This window comes from Carassius gibelio, chromosome A22, assembly GCF_023724105.1.
Source record: "Carassius gibelio isolate Cgi1373 ecotype wild population from Czech Republic chromosome A22, carGib1.2-hapl.c, whole genome shotgun sequence".
Taxonomy (NCBI): domain Eukaryota; kingdom Metazoa; phylum Chordata; class Actinopteri; order Cypriniformes; family Cyprinidae; genus Carassius; species Carassius gibelio.
The window spans coordinates 3,735,129-3,750,614 of record NC_068392.1 but is presented as its reverse complement, the minus strand read 5'-3'; the positions used below and the strand labels follow the sequence as shown (position 1 = coordinate 3,750,614).

The following is a 15,486-nucleotide window of genomic DNA, read 5'->3' as shown; positions in this document are numbered from 1 at the left end:
TTTTCAGTAAGCTGATGCATTTAAGTTTTCCAACTAGTATTGGTTTTATTTCAGGTTTATTCTAATTAACAAAAACTATTTTAACAGTTTTAGTGGAGTTCATGACAACAACACTAGAATATAATATTCTAAATGCATATTCAGCTCTAAAACATCACGTATAGTCTTTTAAAACCATTTTCACACCTGGAAAACATGGTAAAATCAATTGGTAATAGGTGTGAGATCCCTGCAGATCTACAGGACATGCACAAACACTGATGAAAAATGATTTTTATAAGGACATTTAATATATTACAACACATAAGAACTCCACAGAAAGGCAAATTAACTCTTTGAGGGTCATGAACACAGGTGGGTTTCTTCACATGATCTTTGTGTGGTTATTTACAGCCAGTGTCTTCAGTCTTTAATGGTCTCTGAGGCCGCGCTCTCATTCTGTGCCGCCAGCTCCAGCTGTTTCTGTCTCTGCATGAAGCGTTGAGCCCGCAGGACACACAGGTATCCGCCGTACACCGTCAACAGCATCATGGAGCCCGAGACAAGCTTGTAACCCACATCAGCGATGCGCTTCCCGCTCAGCATGACAGATCTGTGAAAACATTAGGAGCATCCTATTAAACGGTGAACGTTCCCATTTGATTGTTTTTAGGAATTAAATATGAATGTTCCTGAAACCTAAAAAGAATGTTTGACGTCTGTAACTTTTCCTGGCCAACTAAAAACAAAACTGGGAACGTCATGGTAGCCAAAACTAATGTTTCCAGAGCATTCTAGTTACCAAAAAACTAAGCAGTGATACACGTCAAAGATGTGAGGCCTTAAAAGCCTTCAACTCCAACACAGTGGATTAGAGATGTGCTCTTTTCCCTAAAGTTAGAAAACAACTCATTTAATAGAGCTTGGGGCTCTTTTAAGCAATGTCACAGAACGTGTTTATTGTCAGACGTAGACTGATTCTTAGCTTCTTTTTTTCCAGTTAAACGTTATTGTATTATACAGACTGTGCACTTTCATTGTTTTGATAAGCCGCACTTTTATTATTTATTCGTATTTATTATTATTATTGAATCTGTTGCATTACTAAGTTGATCTTGTCTTTTGTTCTGCTTTTTCTTCGTTGTAATATTGTCGTAAAACTTAAAGTAAAAAATGTTTTTTAAAAAGAGCATCTGAAATATCATGAATAATATCATTATAATCTGTATTTTACGTGGCTATAGATTCAAAATACTATGGTATAACCATGGTACATAGCCAAAAACATGGCCGTATTCTTGCACCATTTGTTCGTGAATACTAATTATATTTTTCTTCAGTTTTACCACACATCAGCATGAGTTTGCATCTCAGCTCTATTATCTCAACTGCTTTTTCCAGCAAAAAGGTCAAAACGGGTTTGATTAATATTTCTTCTACATAAATAACGTTTTAAGTCGTTTAATGTAACTGCGTTCACATAAAATATGGCAAATGTGGAGTCTTACCTATTAAATCTCCAATTCAAAGTACGAGGAAATGCAGCTCTGTTCTCAATGTCAGGCGATTTACTTTTGCGCATGCGCAGTGCGCAGTTTCTTTTCATAACGTATGGCGAAGCGGAAGGGACAAATGTAGTAAAAGCGTTTTTCGCTCATAGGTTTCTTGTGGGTTTCTAAAATAAATCTTCTGAAAATGTATGTTTTAGCAGTGAGCAATACAATTCTGGTTTCTGCTTTATTGTGTTCAAACATGGACATTCCCCATGTTTATCACGTGACTTGCCTTATTATCCTTCATATTTTGAAATTATGTAAAACCAGTATAAATTTGGTCATAAGATGATTTAACATTGTCTTTATAATCATTGGAATTAATATGGTTATAGTATATATTTATATATATAGTATTTTTTTTAACTATAATATATATATATATATATATATATATATATATATATATATATATATATATATATATATATATATATATATATATTATTACCTGATTGTTTTCAATATGAACATCAAGCATATCATTTAAATATGTAGTTTTAATCACCAAAATGTGTTTTGCATGTGACTTTGTGGGTGCATCTGAATCATGCATCTCTCTTAAAGATTCAAGAGTCTACAACATGGGACAGAATCTTCTTTTCTTCAGAAGATGATGATAAAGACTAAAGAGCAACACTGTCGGGCAGAAGATGAATCTGTTCAAATCAGTCCTCAGTCAAACTGACTTTATGGATTGACAAGACTCCAATCCTAATTTGACGGACTGTAATTCTATTCACCAACCACAAGGAAGCACTAGTGATGTTTGCCATGAGTTCGACAGTCAGTATAAATGAGTGCGAGACATTTTTTGTAGCATTTTGTTAGTATTATTATTCTTAAAAATGTGTCCTCTGTCTTTTCTTTATAATTCTAAATTATTGTTTCGTATAAAACTAATTTTAACAAGTTGTTAATTATTTAATAGCAACTGTTTCAGGCATATGCTCTGAATGTTTTAATGTAACAAAGGCAACAGGCCTACTCCATTTTGATACTAAAGTAAAAACACGTTTGTGCTTAACCATATACTGACACCATACAAGGAATATAACGCCCAAACGAATTATTTATAATATTTTTATTTATTTTTATGATAATAATTTATAAGTATTCAATGTTAATTATTTATAATTAATTAATCGTTATAATTAATCTAAAAGAATTAATCAGAAATCGGCGCGCTTTTCCCGACAGAACGTCACAGAAGTCTTACCGCGCTATCAGAATTCAAAAACTTTAACAGACAAACAACTTAACGGTCAAGTGGCTGTTTGCTTTCTTCGTATATATAAATATGTTTATGGCCTAGATGTTTCATGAAATAGGACACATTAATCTTGTGAAAGTAAGTACGTGAAACGGAGATGTTTTGGATGAGAACTTGCCTCTGCGAAACTGAAGGTTTGAGGTAAGAACTATCAAACTTTTCATTAGGATATGAAATAGGCCTAGGTATGTGTATTCTGGCCTTTATAGTGGTAATTGTGTCCTCACCATGATGCTTTTCATCACAAAAAGCTCTTCAGGATGTAATTTTGAGGAAATGTGGTGTCTGATTCAAGGTAATGTTAAACCCTCATTGGCAATGGCCATAATGTGCTAAAGAAAACCCCTTTCATAGCAAATGGCTTCTCTCTTCCTCAAAAAATTACTCTTATTCTGATTGTTGGGATTACATTAGAGTTGAAACCAATGAGCTAGTTATACTTCTGTTGAAATATTACTTAAACACAGGTCTTTCTGAGGGTGTTGTTGATGTTTATATGGGTTTACTAAGCCTCAATGATACCAGAGAGCATTGAGGGCATATGCAGAATATCATTATATCATGTTTTATTGTCGCTGACTATCCAGTGTGTGTGTATTTGCCATGGTATTTGCCTGTAACCAAATACCAAATTATGTGTTACATTTAAACAGGTTTTACAGGAAGAAACTGTTGAGAATATGTTTTCTTTGGTGTTATTTTTTGGAAATATCTCCTTTCATCTTGATGAAGGTTTTTTTTAAATAGTTTTTGTTCAGACATTGATTAATCTGAGTTTTTTGTTCACAATGCACACAATAATTATTTTTTCCCATCTTCAATCTTTAGGACTGTCATTTTGAAAGTGGTGAAATCAGATCTGTTTGTTCAGATGGTGTATCAGTTTGAAGGTATATCTATGGTACATACCTATATTTAGGGGTGCTCCGATCACGATCGGCCGATCGTTATGCGCATCTCGTCAGTAAAGCCGGTTTTCTAATCAGCGGTTAATTCCATCAGGTGCGTGATTTCTCATAGAGCAGCTGTTACTACACAGAGCCGTTGTTAATAGAGAAGATGCGCAAATCACGTTGATTTTCAGCGTTTATTGGCCCATCTCCTCAGTTAACAACGGCTCTGTGTAGTAACAGCTGCTCTATGAGAAATCACGCACCTGATGGAATTAACCGCTGATTAGAAAACCGGCTTTACTGACGAGATGCGCATTAACGATCGGCCGATCGTGATCGGAGCACCCCTACCTATATTGATAAACACGGTGTCCAAAATAATAAGTAAATAAACAGATATCCATTTTTAATGCCCTAGAGATTGTCAGATTGTGGATTGCAAGAGTAAATGAGACATGTGATGCAAAATGATCCCTTTTAAATATTTAATTCTGTAGAATAAAACATTCCACTACTTCATGTTATATCATCATTTAATTTCAGAATATTTATATTGAATACATGTGTGTGTGTGTGTGTGTGTGTATGTATATATATATGTGTGTGTGTATGTGTATATATATATGTGTGTGTGTGTGTGTGTGTGTGTGTATATATATATATATATATATATAGTTTTGTATAGTTTTGTATATGAATCATGCAAAAAGTTCTTTCAGGAAAATGATTATCCGATTCTTTCCATTGATTCACAGAAAGACAAAAGAAAACTACTTCTATGTTTATGTCTATAGGTATGTGTAGGTCATAGGTACAGTATAGCTTTATATTTTTATATATATATATATATATGTATGTATATGTGTATATATATATATATATATATATATATATATATATATATATATATATATATATATATGTATATATATATGTATATATATTGGTTGACACTTTAGTGAGTGCTGAATCTGGTGTTGTTTCTGATTTCAGTAGTCTTGATCAGTATTTTAGGGGATGGAGAGCTGTTCTGCTGAAAACCATTCACCCCTTTGGAACCTGTGAAGAAAAACAATAATATGCAGCTTTATTTCTCTATACAAATTGTGTATGAAGTTTATATTGTATGTGTTTTAAAATGCTGCTGATGAACGGGTTTTACTCAACATGAAATGGAATTTGTAACCCATTTTACTTTTGTAATAGGATGTTGAATATTCTCTTTCAGACAAAGACTGACTTGATTTTTTTATGGACAATTGGTTGGATGGTGTGTAATGGGTTTTTAATAAAGTAATGGACCAGCAGAAAACACTTTTGAGAAACCTTTTGACCAAGATGTATCAAAAGGGCATGAGCATCTCCAAATGTACCAATAGCAACAATGGTAATGCTGCCTTTTAAATTACACACAAAACCAGTATAATAAAAAAGTAAATGGCGTAATTTTGGATTTGATGCTCACTGTATGTGTCTTCTGTGGACATTGTTGTAATTAATAATGTCCCATTAGTTAATTTACACCTACTGTAGTTAGATACAGCCTGGATGTTCACAATGGACTGCTGTCCAATTCTGTAAGAGGTAAAAAAAAAAAATGTACACAGTCAATATTTGTAAATGTAAACGATTACAGTTCCACCCCTCTTAGGTAAAATACAACATGCTATAACCGGACTTAATGTGTTACCTGTCCTCCTCGCCCTCCAGCAGCTTCCTGTAGGTGGCGATCTCGATGTCCATCGCCAACTTGACGTTCATTAGCTCCTGGTACTCACGGAGTTGCCGAGCCATGTCCTGCTTGGCTCTCTGAAGTGCCTCCTCCAAGTCCTTAATACGACATTTGGCCTCCTTCACAGTCATCTCGCCACGATCCTCAGCCTCCGCCATCTGGTTCTCCAGGTTAGCTCGCTAAAACAATTGTAGCCTTGAGATAAACAGCCACCAATAGGTTGAGGTTAAAGCGGTGGTTAATTTAGCACATTTCTCACCTGTGATTTAATAACCTCGATCTCGCTCTGCAGACGGCTGATCATGCGATTGATATCTGCGATCTCTCCTTTAGTGTTTCGCAGTTCATCGTTGTACTGACTGGCCTGAGAGGACATCTGATCAAACTGACCAAAACGAGATGGAAAAATAAAAAAGCTCAGTACGTCAGATACAATTTACTGTAGTCATTTGACGTGTGTGCCATAATGAAAGATGTTTCGTCTAAACTAAATGAATTCCTAGATGTTTATGAATCTTTATGAAGAAAAACACCTTAAGTCAACATGAAAAGCTTACTTTCTTAATCCACCTTCCTGGTCTCATTGTTAACGATTCCTTATTCCAAAGGGAAAAAATCTTTCATCAAAATGTAATGACTTTCTCTTTCTTTGAAACAGCTTTTTTTATCCTACCAATTCCCAATGGAGGCAATCCCGCTCTACATTTCATGACACTTGAGTTTCCATTTTCAATCAGAAGCACAGGTTGAAAAGGGTATTGTCTGATGACTTTAAGAGAAAAATCTCTATGCAACCAATTCATCAAGGGACAAAGTTTGCATTTTGTGTTTACCTTGGACTTGTACCAGGATTCAGCCTCTTCACGGCTCTTGACTGCGATCTCCTCATATTGAGCCTTGACCTCGGCCACAATATGATCCATGTTGAGGTTTCGTGAGTTGTCCATCTGCACGATGACGGATGTGTCTTTAATGCTTGCCTGCAGCTCACGCAATTCCTGATCCAGAGAGACAAGGTAAGTTTGTGTTAATGGGAGTTATTTTTTTAGCCGTGTGGAAACTAGTTAGGAAGGTTTGTATGTAAAAATGTAATTTCTTACACACCACAATGAACTAGATATTTTCTTTTGGTCCAACCACCCTTATGAAAAATACGTTTATTCAAGTGTGCTATTAGTATACTTCTTTTAAACAAAAATAGGAAAATATGCTTTTAGTTTACTTTTTATGTACTTCACCAGAAATGGGCTTTATATACTCCTCGGGAATATACTTAAAATGACATTTAAGTATACTTATACTTTTTAAAATTATACTCCTAGAATCTGTGCTTTCATTATTATAGGGTAGAGGGCGCTAGTACATATCTTCTGCACAGAAGAATGCATGAAGCTAGAAAAAAATGTTTTTTTGTTTACAAGCAGATTTGATACTGAGTTTGATACTCTTATACTTAAAGTATACTAAAAAGTGGGCCATTTTAGTCCCAACGAGTATTGAAACAGTACACTTACAAGTATATTAATAGAACACTGATATTTGTATACTTGTGACATAAAGTATACTTAAAAATATACTTGAACTTTACTTAAGTCTACCTAGTAAAATAAACTTGAAGTATACTACTTTATCGTAAGGGCAGTTATATGGCCATGTGTTTTGTTAAAGATTTAAAGACAAAACATTAGTATTGTATAGCTTGTGGACTATAAATCATGTTGCAACTTATATTATGCAATTAAAGTCAAGCACACAAAACATGCATAAAGGCATGTAAGCCTACATTTATTCACTTGGCTTTAAATACATTTGTTTGTATTGGCGTTTATTGTAAATATTGTTTATAATGAATGCCACCATAATTTATGTTTGTTTTAAACTTACATTTTTCATGTTCTGTTCTGAATACTATTCAAATTAAAGGGTTTGTTATGGAGTGAGGGGAACTAAAATATGTTTATATTGTTTCAAATGTTTGAAAGGTGTGTGTGTGTGTGTGTGTGTGTCACCTCATCGTAGATGGTTCTCAGGAAGTTGATCTCATCAGTCAGGGCACCAACTTTGTCCTCCAAATCAGCTTTCACCAGATAAGCCGAGTCTACATCCTGTGTGACACACAGTACTCAGTTTTTCCTCTTCTCAATTGCAACTTTTAATGACTTGTGTTTCGTCCTTCTCACATGCACCAGAAAAGACTTGTATCAATATATCAAGAGCCATATCTTGTAGATCTTTAATATGCAACTTTGACTTCTTGCTACTCTCAGTACGAAAACAGATCTCCTCTAGTGTATAAATAATGCTGTGTCCCAACCCAGGCTTTTGTCAATGGTGATCTGATCCCTTCAGGCTCAACTTTAGCAGCTTAACTCTTCACCCCTCCCAAACATCTCATTGTTTCCTCTCCTGGGCTGCTTTTATTCAACGTGTTGTGAAAGTCTTAACTTTCCCTGGTCCCAGACGTCCAGCTGTTTAACTCGTTACCTGCCCTAACCCCGTATTACAGTCAGTGAGGTCATACCTGTTGTGTTTCATAATGTGTAAAAATACTATTTTTGACATCTGACTTCTAGGCATCGCACCTTTTTCAGAATCACAAAGTCGTTCTCCAGATTGTTCCTTTTGTTGATCTCATCTTCATATCTGAGTCATAGGAAATACAAAGTGGATATCTGTCAGTCTGTGAATGTGGTCACAGATTAAGTTCTAAACACATTTATTGCAAATACAGTCGTATGTTGTTTTTAAAACCAAATTCATTTAATGAGCTGCGTCGGTTCAAGTTAAGAAGAAAATCATTCGCAGCTGGGGCTTCACAATCAGGAGAGACTCTCATCAAATGCGTAGCATAGATCTAAATACATTACTTGTGTTTGAAGTCCTCCACCAGGCCCTGCATGTTCCTCAGCTCTCCATCCAGCTTGCTCCTGTCGTTGTTGACCACGTCCATCTGTCTGCGCAGGTTGGCCATGTAAGCATCAAACATGGGCTCGACGTTGGAGCGGCCCGGGGTCTGGCTCTCCAGAAGCTCCCACTTGGTCTCCAGCATCTTATTCTGCTGCTCCAGGAAACGTACCTGTAGAGGTATAACAGTAAATCATTTGATTCTTCATTCATTCACTAAAAATGAATAAATAATAAATAAAAAAATTCGGTTCGTCTTTCATATGGAATATAAATAGACATACAAAGAAAGGATATACATCAAATTTTGGCCTTTGTATTGAAAGGAGTGTTTTTAGTTCTAATACGTTGTGATAAATATAAGTTTATTATAAAATATATACTCAATATTTGATTTAATACTAAAAATATATTAAATTATTTAAATTATTTTGTATATAATTATATATATATATATATATATATATATATATATATATATATATATATATATATATATAAGTATAAATATTTTACCGTATCAAAAATTGGAACAAAAATATAGTTTATTTTCTAGAACTAATGAGTCCAGTATGGCTGATCCATTTCAGTATTCAGTGTTATAAGAAACATTATTGCAGCGCTAACTGAAACTACAGGTGAATCCTCAGATGCCATCAATAACTCCTAAGTTTTCTGCTCAAAGAACCCATTTCTTTGTACCCAACATAGTGGAAAGTTGTAGTAAATGTAAATGATCCTTGAGAAACATGAGGGTAGATTAATTAAAGTTTTCAACTGATGCTTTGCTACAAATTTTTACTTTCAAGTTTTCTTGTCAAGCTTCTGCAAGAACAAAGAAAAAAGAGTCCGCTTCTGTGGAATTTTAGCATTTTAAGAGCCCTTTGAGACCTCTTCAGTTCACTGTACATCCTGAAACCTTTGCCACTTTAAGCGATGCCCACCCTGCCAGGATGTACTCATTAACAGAGCAATATGACTCTCCATTAGCTGAACGGTAACACTCAGGAGAGTAGTGACTGACCTAGATGGGTTCTTCGCAAATCCTTAATTTCAAGCACTTTAAAAGCCGACCCGAGACCCGTGTTGGAAGACCCAGCCCTGCCCCAAACTACAACAGTGACTTGGTTGTACTTCAGTGCGATTGAAGTGTGGATTACAGTCCAGCGGGCTCCTGGGATTCGGTTTCATTGTCCCCCAGCACACAAAAGCTTCCTTCATACTCGCTGGCATAGTGCTGTCTTCAGTTGGCTTGGTCAGATCTGACCTGCTTTTTATCAGGTTACAGACTTGAGAGAAATGGGTCACGCTACACAACTATCGTTTTCATGTGACTCTACCAAATCACCTTTCCCTTAGAGGTTTGGGATGTTGATCGTATTAAAACTTTATCATCGCCATCAACACTCCGTTGGTCTTAACATTCAAAGACCACTACCTTTTTGGCTGAAACTCTACAAAATGTTCCTTGGGAACAAGAGACCAAACTGTACCTTATCGATGAAGCTGGCGAAGCGGTTGTTCAGCGACTTGATCTGCTCTTTCTCATGAGTGCGCACCATTTGGATGTTGGGGTCGATCTCCAAGTTGAGGGGCGCCAGCAGGCTCTTGTTGACGGAGATGCTGGAGATGGGGGGTCCCATATAGGCCGAGCTGGTGCTGAAGCTCGGGGCAGATGCTCCCAGGGAGATCCCACTTAAACTGCTGTAACCATAGCCTCCCATCTTTCCGCTGCTCCTCACAGAGCTGCTGGAACTGATGCGCTTGCTTCTCAGACTCATAGCTGGACAAGAGAAACCGTGGGGAGCTGCAATGGAAGATGTTCCAGATGAGAACAGGTGGACAGCACTGAGCGAAATGGTCTCTCTGTGGGGAGGCTGGGCTTTTAAAGTCCAACCAGGATGGGGTGGAGAGTTCCTTTTGTGGGAAAACCTGTTTGAGATTGGACACACATACACACTGTCCGCTTTATCTGAGTTACCTGATCGGCAGTGAACATACGCTCTCAGTCTCTCTTTCACCATGCTCCTATTTCATCTAAATGTTTAATATGGCCCATGTCAACAACATTCCCATACTGCATGCCCGGTAGTAATCTTTTTACAAAAAAACTGTAACAATATCATTCGTTTGAGGTGTGCATTCAAGTGCTTTATATTTAAGAGCCACATTATCAAGCAGGAACTTTGTATCAGTTTCCACAAGATGACAATTGTAAAATGCAATGTGCTGCTTTGCTTAATTTTTTTTTTACTTTGTATTACCCGTTTAGTATTACAGGCATTTCATACACAACAGTATATTTCTATGCAAGCGAAACCTTGATATTCTTCCCTTCAGCTGATATCTAGTTAAACTAAAGATGTGTTGAGAGATCTACCTTACTGTTTTGACACACATATTTGAAACTTATTAGCAAAACCATGTTTTTATATATGGATTTAAATGTTAACATTTAGCTGGCAAAATGCCCTTTATCAGATGCTATTACATTTTATATTTTATTTTACCAAGAAACTCCATGTAAAATGTTTATTTTTACAGAAAGACATTTGGTAATATTAAATGAGGCATTGCTTTAAATTACTGGTTTGATATGCCAGAATAGCAAAAACACTGAAAGCAGACAAAACCATGATATTGTTCCCTCAAGCAGTCATGCAGTTTAAGAAATGTTGAGAGCGCCACCTACTGGAAAGTAATGCAGGTAGGGGTTTTGCTTGCTTAATTTTTTTTTATTTATTTATTTATTTTTATATCGTGATAGATGGTTTGGTAGCCACATTGTTTTGATAGATGTTGAAGTCCTATTGTAGTTATATACAGTTATAAATGTTATGCAAGGTCATATTAACATTCATCTGATTAAAGACAATAGGGGTTGGCGATATGACCAAAATCATATATCACCAAAGTCCAGATTCAATATACAGTTACATAAGCGCTTTCTCTCGCAATTGTTTACATTGCCTTAAGACCTATATGACTGTGCTTATGAGGATACTTTGCAAAGCCGAGAATTTGCACGCATATAACTGTTTATGCAATCGTTCAGAGCCAAAAAAGCAGGCAAAAATGCTCACGACTCGTGTATTAGATGCGCAGCTTAAGTGTTGTCGTAAACAATGTATTTTGCGGCACCACGAAATAAACGATAGAGAACAATATGAAACGATTGAGAGTAAGGAGTCCATCCGATATATATCGGCATATCGCCCAACCCTAAAAAACAAGTTAAAAAGAAAACGTGATAAGAGCACCACCTCATGATAAGACTTTTCAGATGTAAGATGAAAGAATAACAAACTCTAAAATCTCAAGAAATAATATTAATAATTATTAACCCATTTTTTAAGACATACACACACAGAGGGAAATAGATTCAACTAGCTGACAATAACTAATGCCATTAAGGACTTGCCTCCCTTTAATACTGATTAACTGGAAATAATATAGAAAAAAAGTTGATGTTCTGGTTGTATTATTATTGTAAATGGTTACAAAAAAAACAAGTTTTTTAAATTTTTTTATTCTGATGTACTCTAACATTTAAAACGCACGTTTAACGCTGTTCCAATATTTTGCACTTCTGTTCCTATTCTTATATCGCACCACACAGTACCGCCACTTCCGAATATAGCACTTGAGCGTACCGCCACCTCTCCGTGCTTTTAGTGTACCGGTACGCTCATTTGGACATCTGTTTTAATAGAGGTTTTAATCCTTTGCCTGCGCTGCCGCTTTTCAGAGCGCCCTTCACAATGCACGCTTCCTAATTCGTCCCACCAAGAGCAGAGACTACATTACCCGTATACCCTTGAGTTTTACAAGTGAAAAGCGCATGCGTCGCTTTTGCCGCTGTCAACTGTGTCCCAAAGTTGAGTGTGCACACTTCGAAGGCCACGGACTTCGAAGACCACGTCAAGGAAGGATCCTCGGAAGCCAGTATTTCGAGGATGCTACGTCATTGACATCCGTCGAAGAATTGTTCCAATATTGAGGATCCTCTGCATTTCAACCAAGGACTGAGTCCTTCGTTCGAATAATATCCCATACACAGGAAAGGATGCATATGTGTATCCTTCACGCTCTCAAATCACCCACAATCCTATGCGCGCAGCTTTGCTATCTAACGTTAGGTCAAGAATTCAAAAATGTTGAACGTTAACGTAGTCGGACCGTTAACGGTTTTTATTTACGTTACCAAACATTTGTTATAACTGTAGTAAATATAAGTAAAGTTTGACATTTTAAATGCCAGTACAAATTACTACCGTATTGATATTGTAAATTATACAAATACAAAAGGTTAACTTAACCGGACCTGTCATTTAACAATTGGTTGCGTCATCTGCATTTCTTTTATAAATAACTAGTTAAGTTGTCCAAAGTAATTTAATGATACCATTTACAACGTTATTCAAACGGACCTTTTCACTGACGTAATGACGCAATTACGTGCACTTGCTAGCCTGTTCCATTTACGTGTTCTCAGTATGCTAAAGGGGAGTCTCACCTAGCCCCTGAAGGAAGTGACTTGGAAGGATCAGTCCTACCAAGGAAGTATCCTTGACATTGAGAAACGCCTCAGGTCTCCGAAGTGCACGAAGGGCCCTCCGAAGTGCGTGAGATGCTCCTGAAGACCCCAGAACACATGGAGGCAATGCTGTGCTCAAACTGATGGTGTTTTTCTGATGTTAAACCTAAACAATGCTGTAAATGGTTGTAAAAAGTACTTTCAGTTGTGTACAGAACAGTTTGTTTAAATGTGTAAAAAAAAAAAAAAATTTTACGGACAAAAAAATAAATACATAAAAGAATGTTTTGTGAAAAAAGAAATAAGCTGCATTAAAAAAAAAATTACAATGTACATGAGTGCTTCTCTTTTATTTACATTACTCTGGTTCATTTATGAATAAATTACACACTATAAATGTATACATTTTCTAACCCCCATATCTTGATTTTGTGATCATTCACATGCATTCATAAATTCATTTGAATACACTGAATAATGCAGTGAAATGATGCACTCAAAATGCACACGTGCACTAGTATGACTTCATCATGTAACTTTACATTAGCCTAGATGTGTGCACTTTTTAGGCACGATTTGTTACTTTTTTGAATATACTTGATACTGTTAGAAGGTACATCATTAAAACAAAAAATACAAGTTCACATATCACACCTTAACACGCTTGGAAAACGTAATTAGTTAAAAATGCTTATCCATATACAGCTATGATTCGCGAACCCCAAACTGACTCAAATGATTCGCGAACCCTCTTTGAACTCCCGAACTGACTCAAATGATTCGCGAACTCTCGAACTGATTCAAATGAATCGTGATACCGCTCCGAACTCCCGAGCTAATTCAAATGATTCGCGAACCCGCTCCAAACTCTCGAACTGATTCAAATGATCCGCGAAGCCGCTCCGAACTCCCGAACTGATTCAAATGAATCACGCTCTCCCCAACTGACTCAAATGATTCACAATCTGAAGTTCCCATCCAAATCAAATGACACCGCCAGCACTACTATTAGTTCTCTAAATTCATAACATTTACTGAAATGAAGGTACGAAAAGTATGTTGTTAACAAATAAAATATGAATATTTTCATTCCGAACTGCTTTCCACATTGAAACATCCACGAACATAACCAGGTGAGCAGATCACTGTCTCACTCTTTGATTGCTCTAGTCTTTATCCACTCATCATCATCATCCACCAATCAGAACACATGACAACTCTTTGACAACAGCTGCTGTGCTTCAAAAGCTCTTGCAGCAGCTCAACCCTGGTTTTCTCTGAGGTGGTCGGATCACATCAGATTGTGGTTAATCTTGCAGATCATGACTTATATATACTTTTCCTCTCCCTGCCGTTTGCTATAAAGATTCCTCCTTTGAACTCCCACCTCTTCTGTGGGTTTTATTGTTCTGGGTCTGAATTTGGGCTCATGGGGTCTCAAAAAAGAAACATTTTCAATCTCCAAGGTGAAGGTTATGACAACACATTCTTAGAAAAAAAGGGTTCATTGGGGTTCTATATAGAACCATAGGATTCTTTACTCAACTCCAAAGAACCTTTTATGCTAAAAAGGCTCTACAATGACAAGAAAGAACCCTTTTGGCACAAAGGTTCTTTAGGCTATTATTCATTCATTCATTCATATCTTGAATTTTGTGATCATTCACATGCATTCATAAATGCATTTGAATACACCGAATAATGCAATGAAAGAACGCACTCAAAATGCACACACGCACTAGTATGACTTCATCATGTAACTTTACATTAGCCTAGATATGTGCACTTTTTAGGCACAATTTTTTTTAGTTTTTGAATATACTTGATACTGTTAAAAGGCACATCATTAAAACAAAAAATACGAGTTCACATATCACACCTAAACACGCGTGGAAAACGTAATTAGAACTAGCTACTATTAGTTAAAAATGCCTATCCATATACAGCTATGATTCACGAACCGCAAACTGACTCAAATGATTCGAGAACCCGCTTTGAACTCCCGAACTGAATCAAATGATTCGCGATCCCGCCCCGAACTCGCGAGCTGATTCAAATGATTCGCGATCCCGCCCCGAACTCGCGAACTGATTCAAATGATTCGCGATCCCCAAATTGACTCAAATGATTCGCCAACCTGCTTTTAACTCCCGAACTGACTCAAATCATTCGCGATCCCGCCCCGAACTCGCGAACTGATTCAAATGATTCGCGATCCCCAAATTGACTCAAATGATTCGCCAACCCGCTTTGAACTCCCAAACTGAATCAAATGATTTGCGATCCCGCCTCGAACTCGCGAACTGATTCAAATGATTCGCGATCCCCAAATTGACTCAAATGATTCGAGAACCCGCTTTGAACTCCCGAACTGAATCAAATGATTCGCGATCCCGCCCCGAACTCGCGAACTGATTCAAATGATTCGCGATCCCCAACTAACTCAAATGATTCGCGATCCCGCTACGAACTCCCGAACTGATTCAAATTATTCGCGATCCCGCTCAGAACTCCCCAACTAACTGAAATGATTCAGGATCCCGTATGGAACTCCCAAAAACTGACTCAAATGATTCGCCAACCCGCTCCGAACTCCCAAACTGGTTCAAATGATT

At 36.8% G+C, this 15,486-nt stretch overlaps 2 protein-coding genes and 1 long non-coding RNA gene across 4 annotated transcripts; 1 reads left to right on the top strand and 2 right to left on the bottom strand.

The window, feature by feature from the left end:
• Positions 1-268: 268 nt before the first annotated feature.
• LOC127942891 (cytochrome c oxidase assembly protein COX14 homolog) lies at positions 269-3,817 on the bottom strand. Of its 2 annotated transcripts, none has more exons than XM_052538906.1 (2): positions 3,715-3,817; positions 269-592 (listed from the first exon to the last, which is right to left on the bottom strand). In XM_052538906.1, exon 2 carries the CDS (start codon positions 583-585, stop codon positions 403-405), a length of 183 nt encoding a protein of 60 aa, XP_052394866.1. In that variant the 5' UTR covers positions 586-592; positions 3,715-3,817; the 3' UTR covers positions 269-402. The 2 variants fall into 2 exon arrangements, with proteins under 2 accessions (XP_052394866.1, XP_052394865.1); XM_052538905.1 differs by lacking the exon at positions 3,715-3,817 and adding an exon at positions 1,488-1,591.
• Positions 2,137-5,865, top strand: LOC127942906 (uncharacterized). The gene is made up of 3 exons (XR_008149476.1): positions 2,137-2,946; positions 5,409-5,600; positions 5,764-5,865. It is a non-coding gene; the product is annotated as an uncharacterized LOC127942906 (long non-coding RNA).
• LOC127942848 (keratin, type II cytoskeletal cochleal-like) lies at positions 4,594-10,440 on the bottom strand. Its single transcript, XM_052538841.1, has 9 exons — positions 9,828-10,440; positions 8,298-8,506; positions 8,013-8,073; positions 7,440-7,535; positions 6,264-6,428; positions 5,690-5,815; positions 5,389-5,609; positions 5,227-5,273; positions 4,594-4,757 (listed from the first exon to the last, which is right to left on the bottom strand). The coding sequence occupies exons 1-9, from the start codon at positions 10,356-10,358 to the stop codon at positions 4,654-4,656; spliced, it is 1,560 nt and encodes a 519-aa protein (XP_052394801.1). The 5' UTR covers positions 10,359-10,440; the 3' UTR covers positions 4,594-4,653.
• Between the last annotated feature and the right edge of the window lie 5,046 nt (positions 10,441-15,486).

Excerpts from the sequence above, each read along its gene's own strand:
- LOC127942891 (XM_052538905.1), bottom strand. The coding sequence starts at position 1,585 with ATGAAAAGAAACTGCGCACTGCGCATGCGCAAAAGTAAATCGCCTGAC. Across the intron at positions 593-1,487 it reads TTGAATTGGAGATTTAATAG|ATCTGTCATGCTGAGCGGGA; the intron begins GTAAGACTCCAC and ends ATGTTTTCACAG.
- LOC127942848 (XM_052538841.1), bottom strand. The coding sequence starts at position 10,358 with ATGGTGAAAGAGAGACTGAGAGCGTATGTTCACTGCCGATCAGGTAAC. Across the intron at positions 8,074-8,297 it reads GTGGAGGACTTCAAACACAA|ATATGAAGATGAGATCAACA; the intron begins GTAATGTATTTA and ends CCTATGACTCAG. Across the intron at positions 5,816-6,263 it reads AATCCTGGTACAAGTCCAAG|TTTGATCAGATGTCCTCTCA; the intron begins GTAAACACAAAA and ends CGTTTTGGTCAG.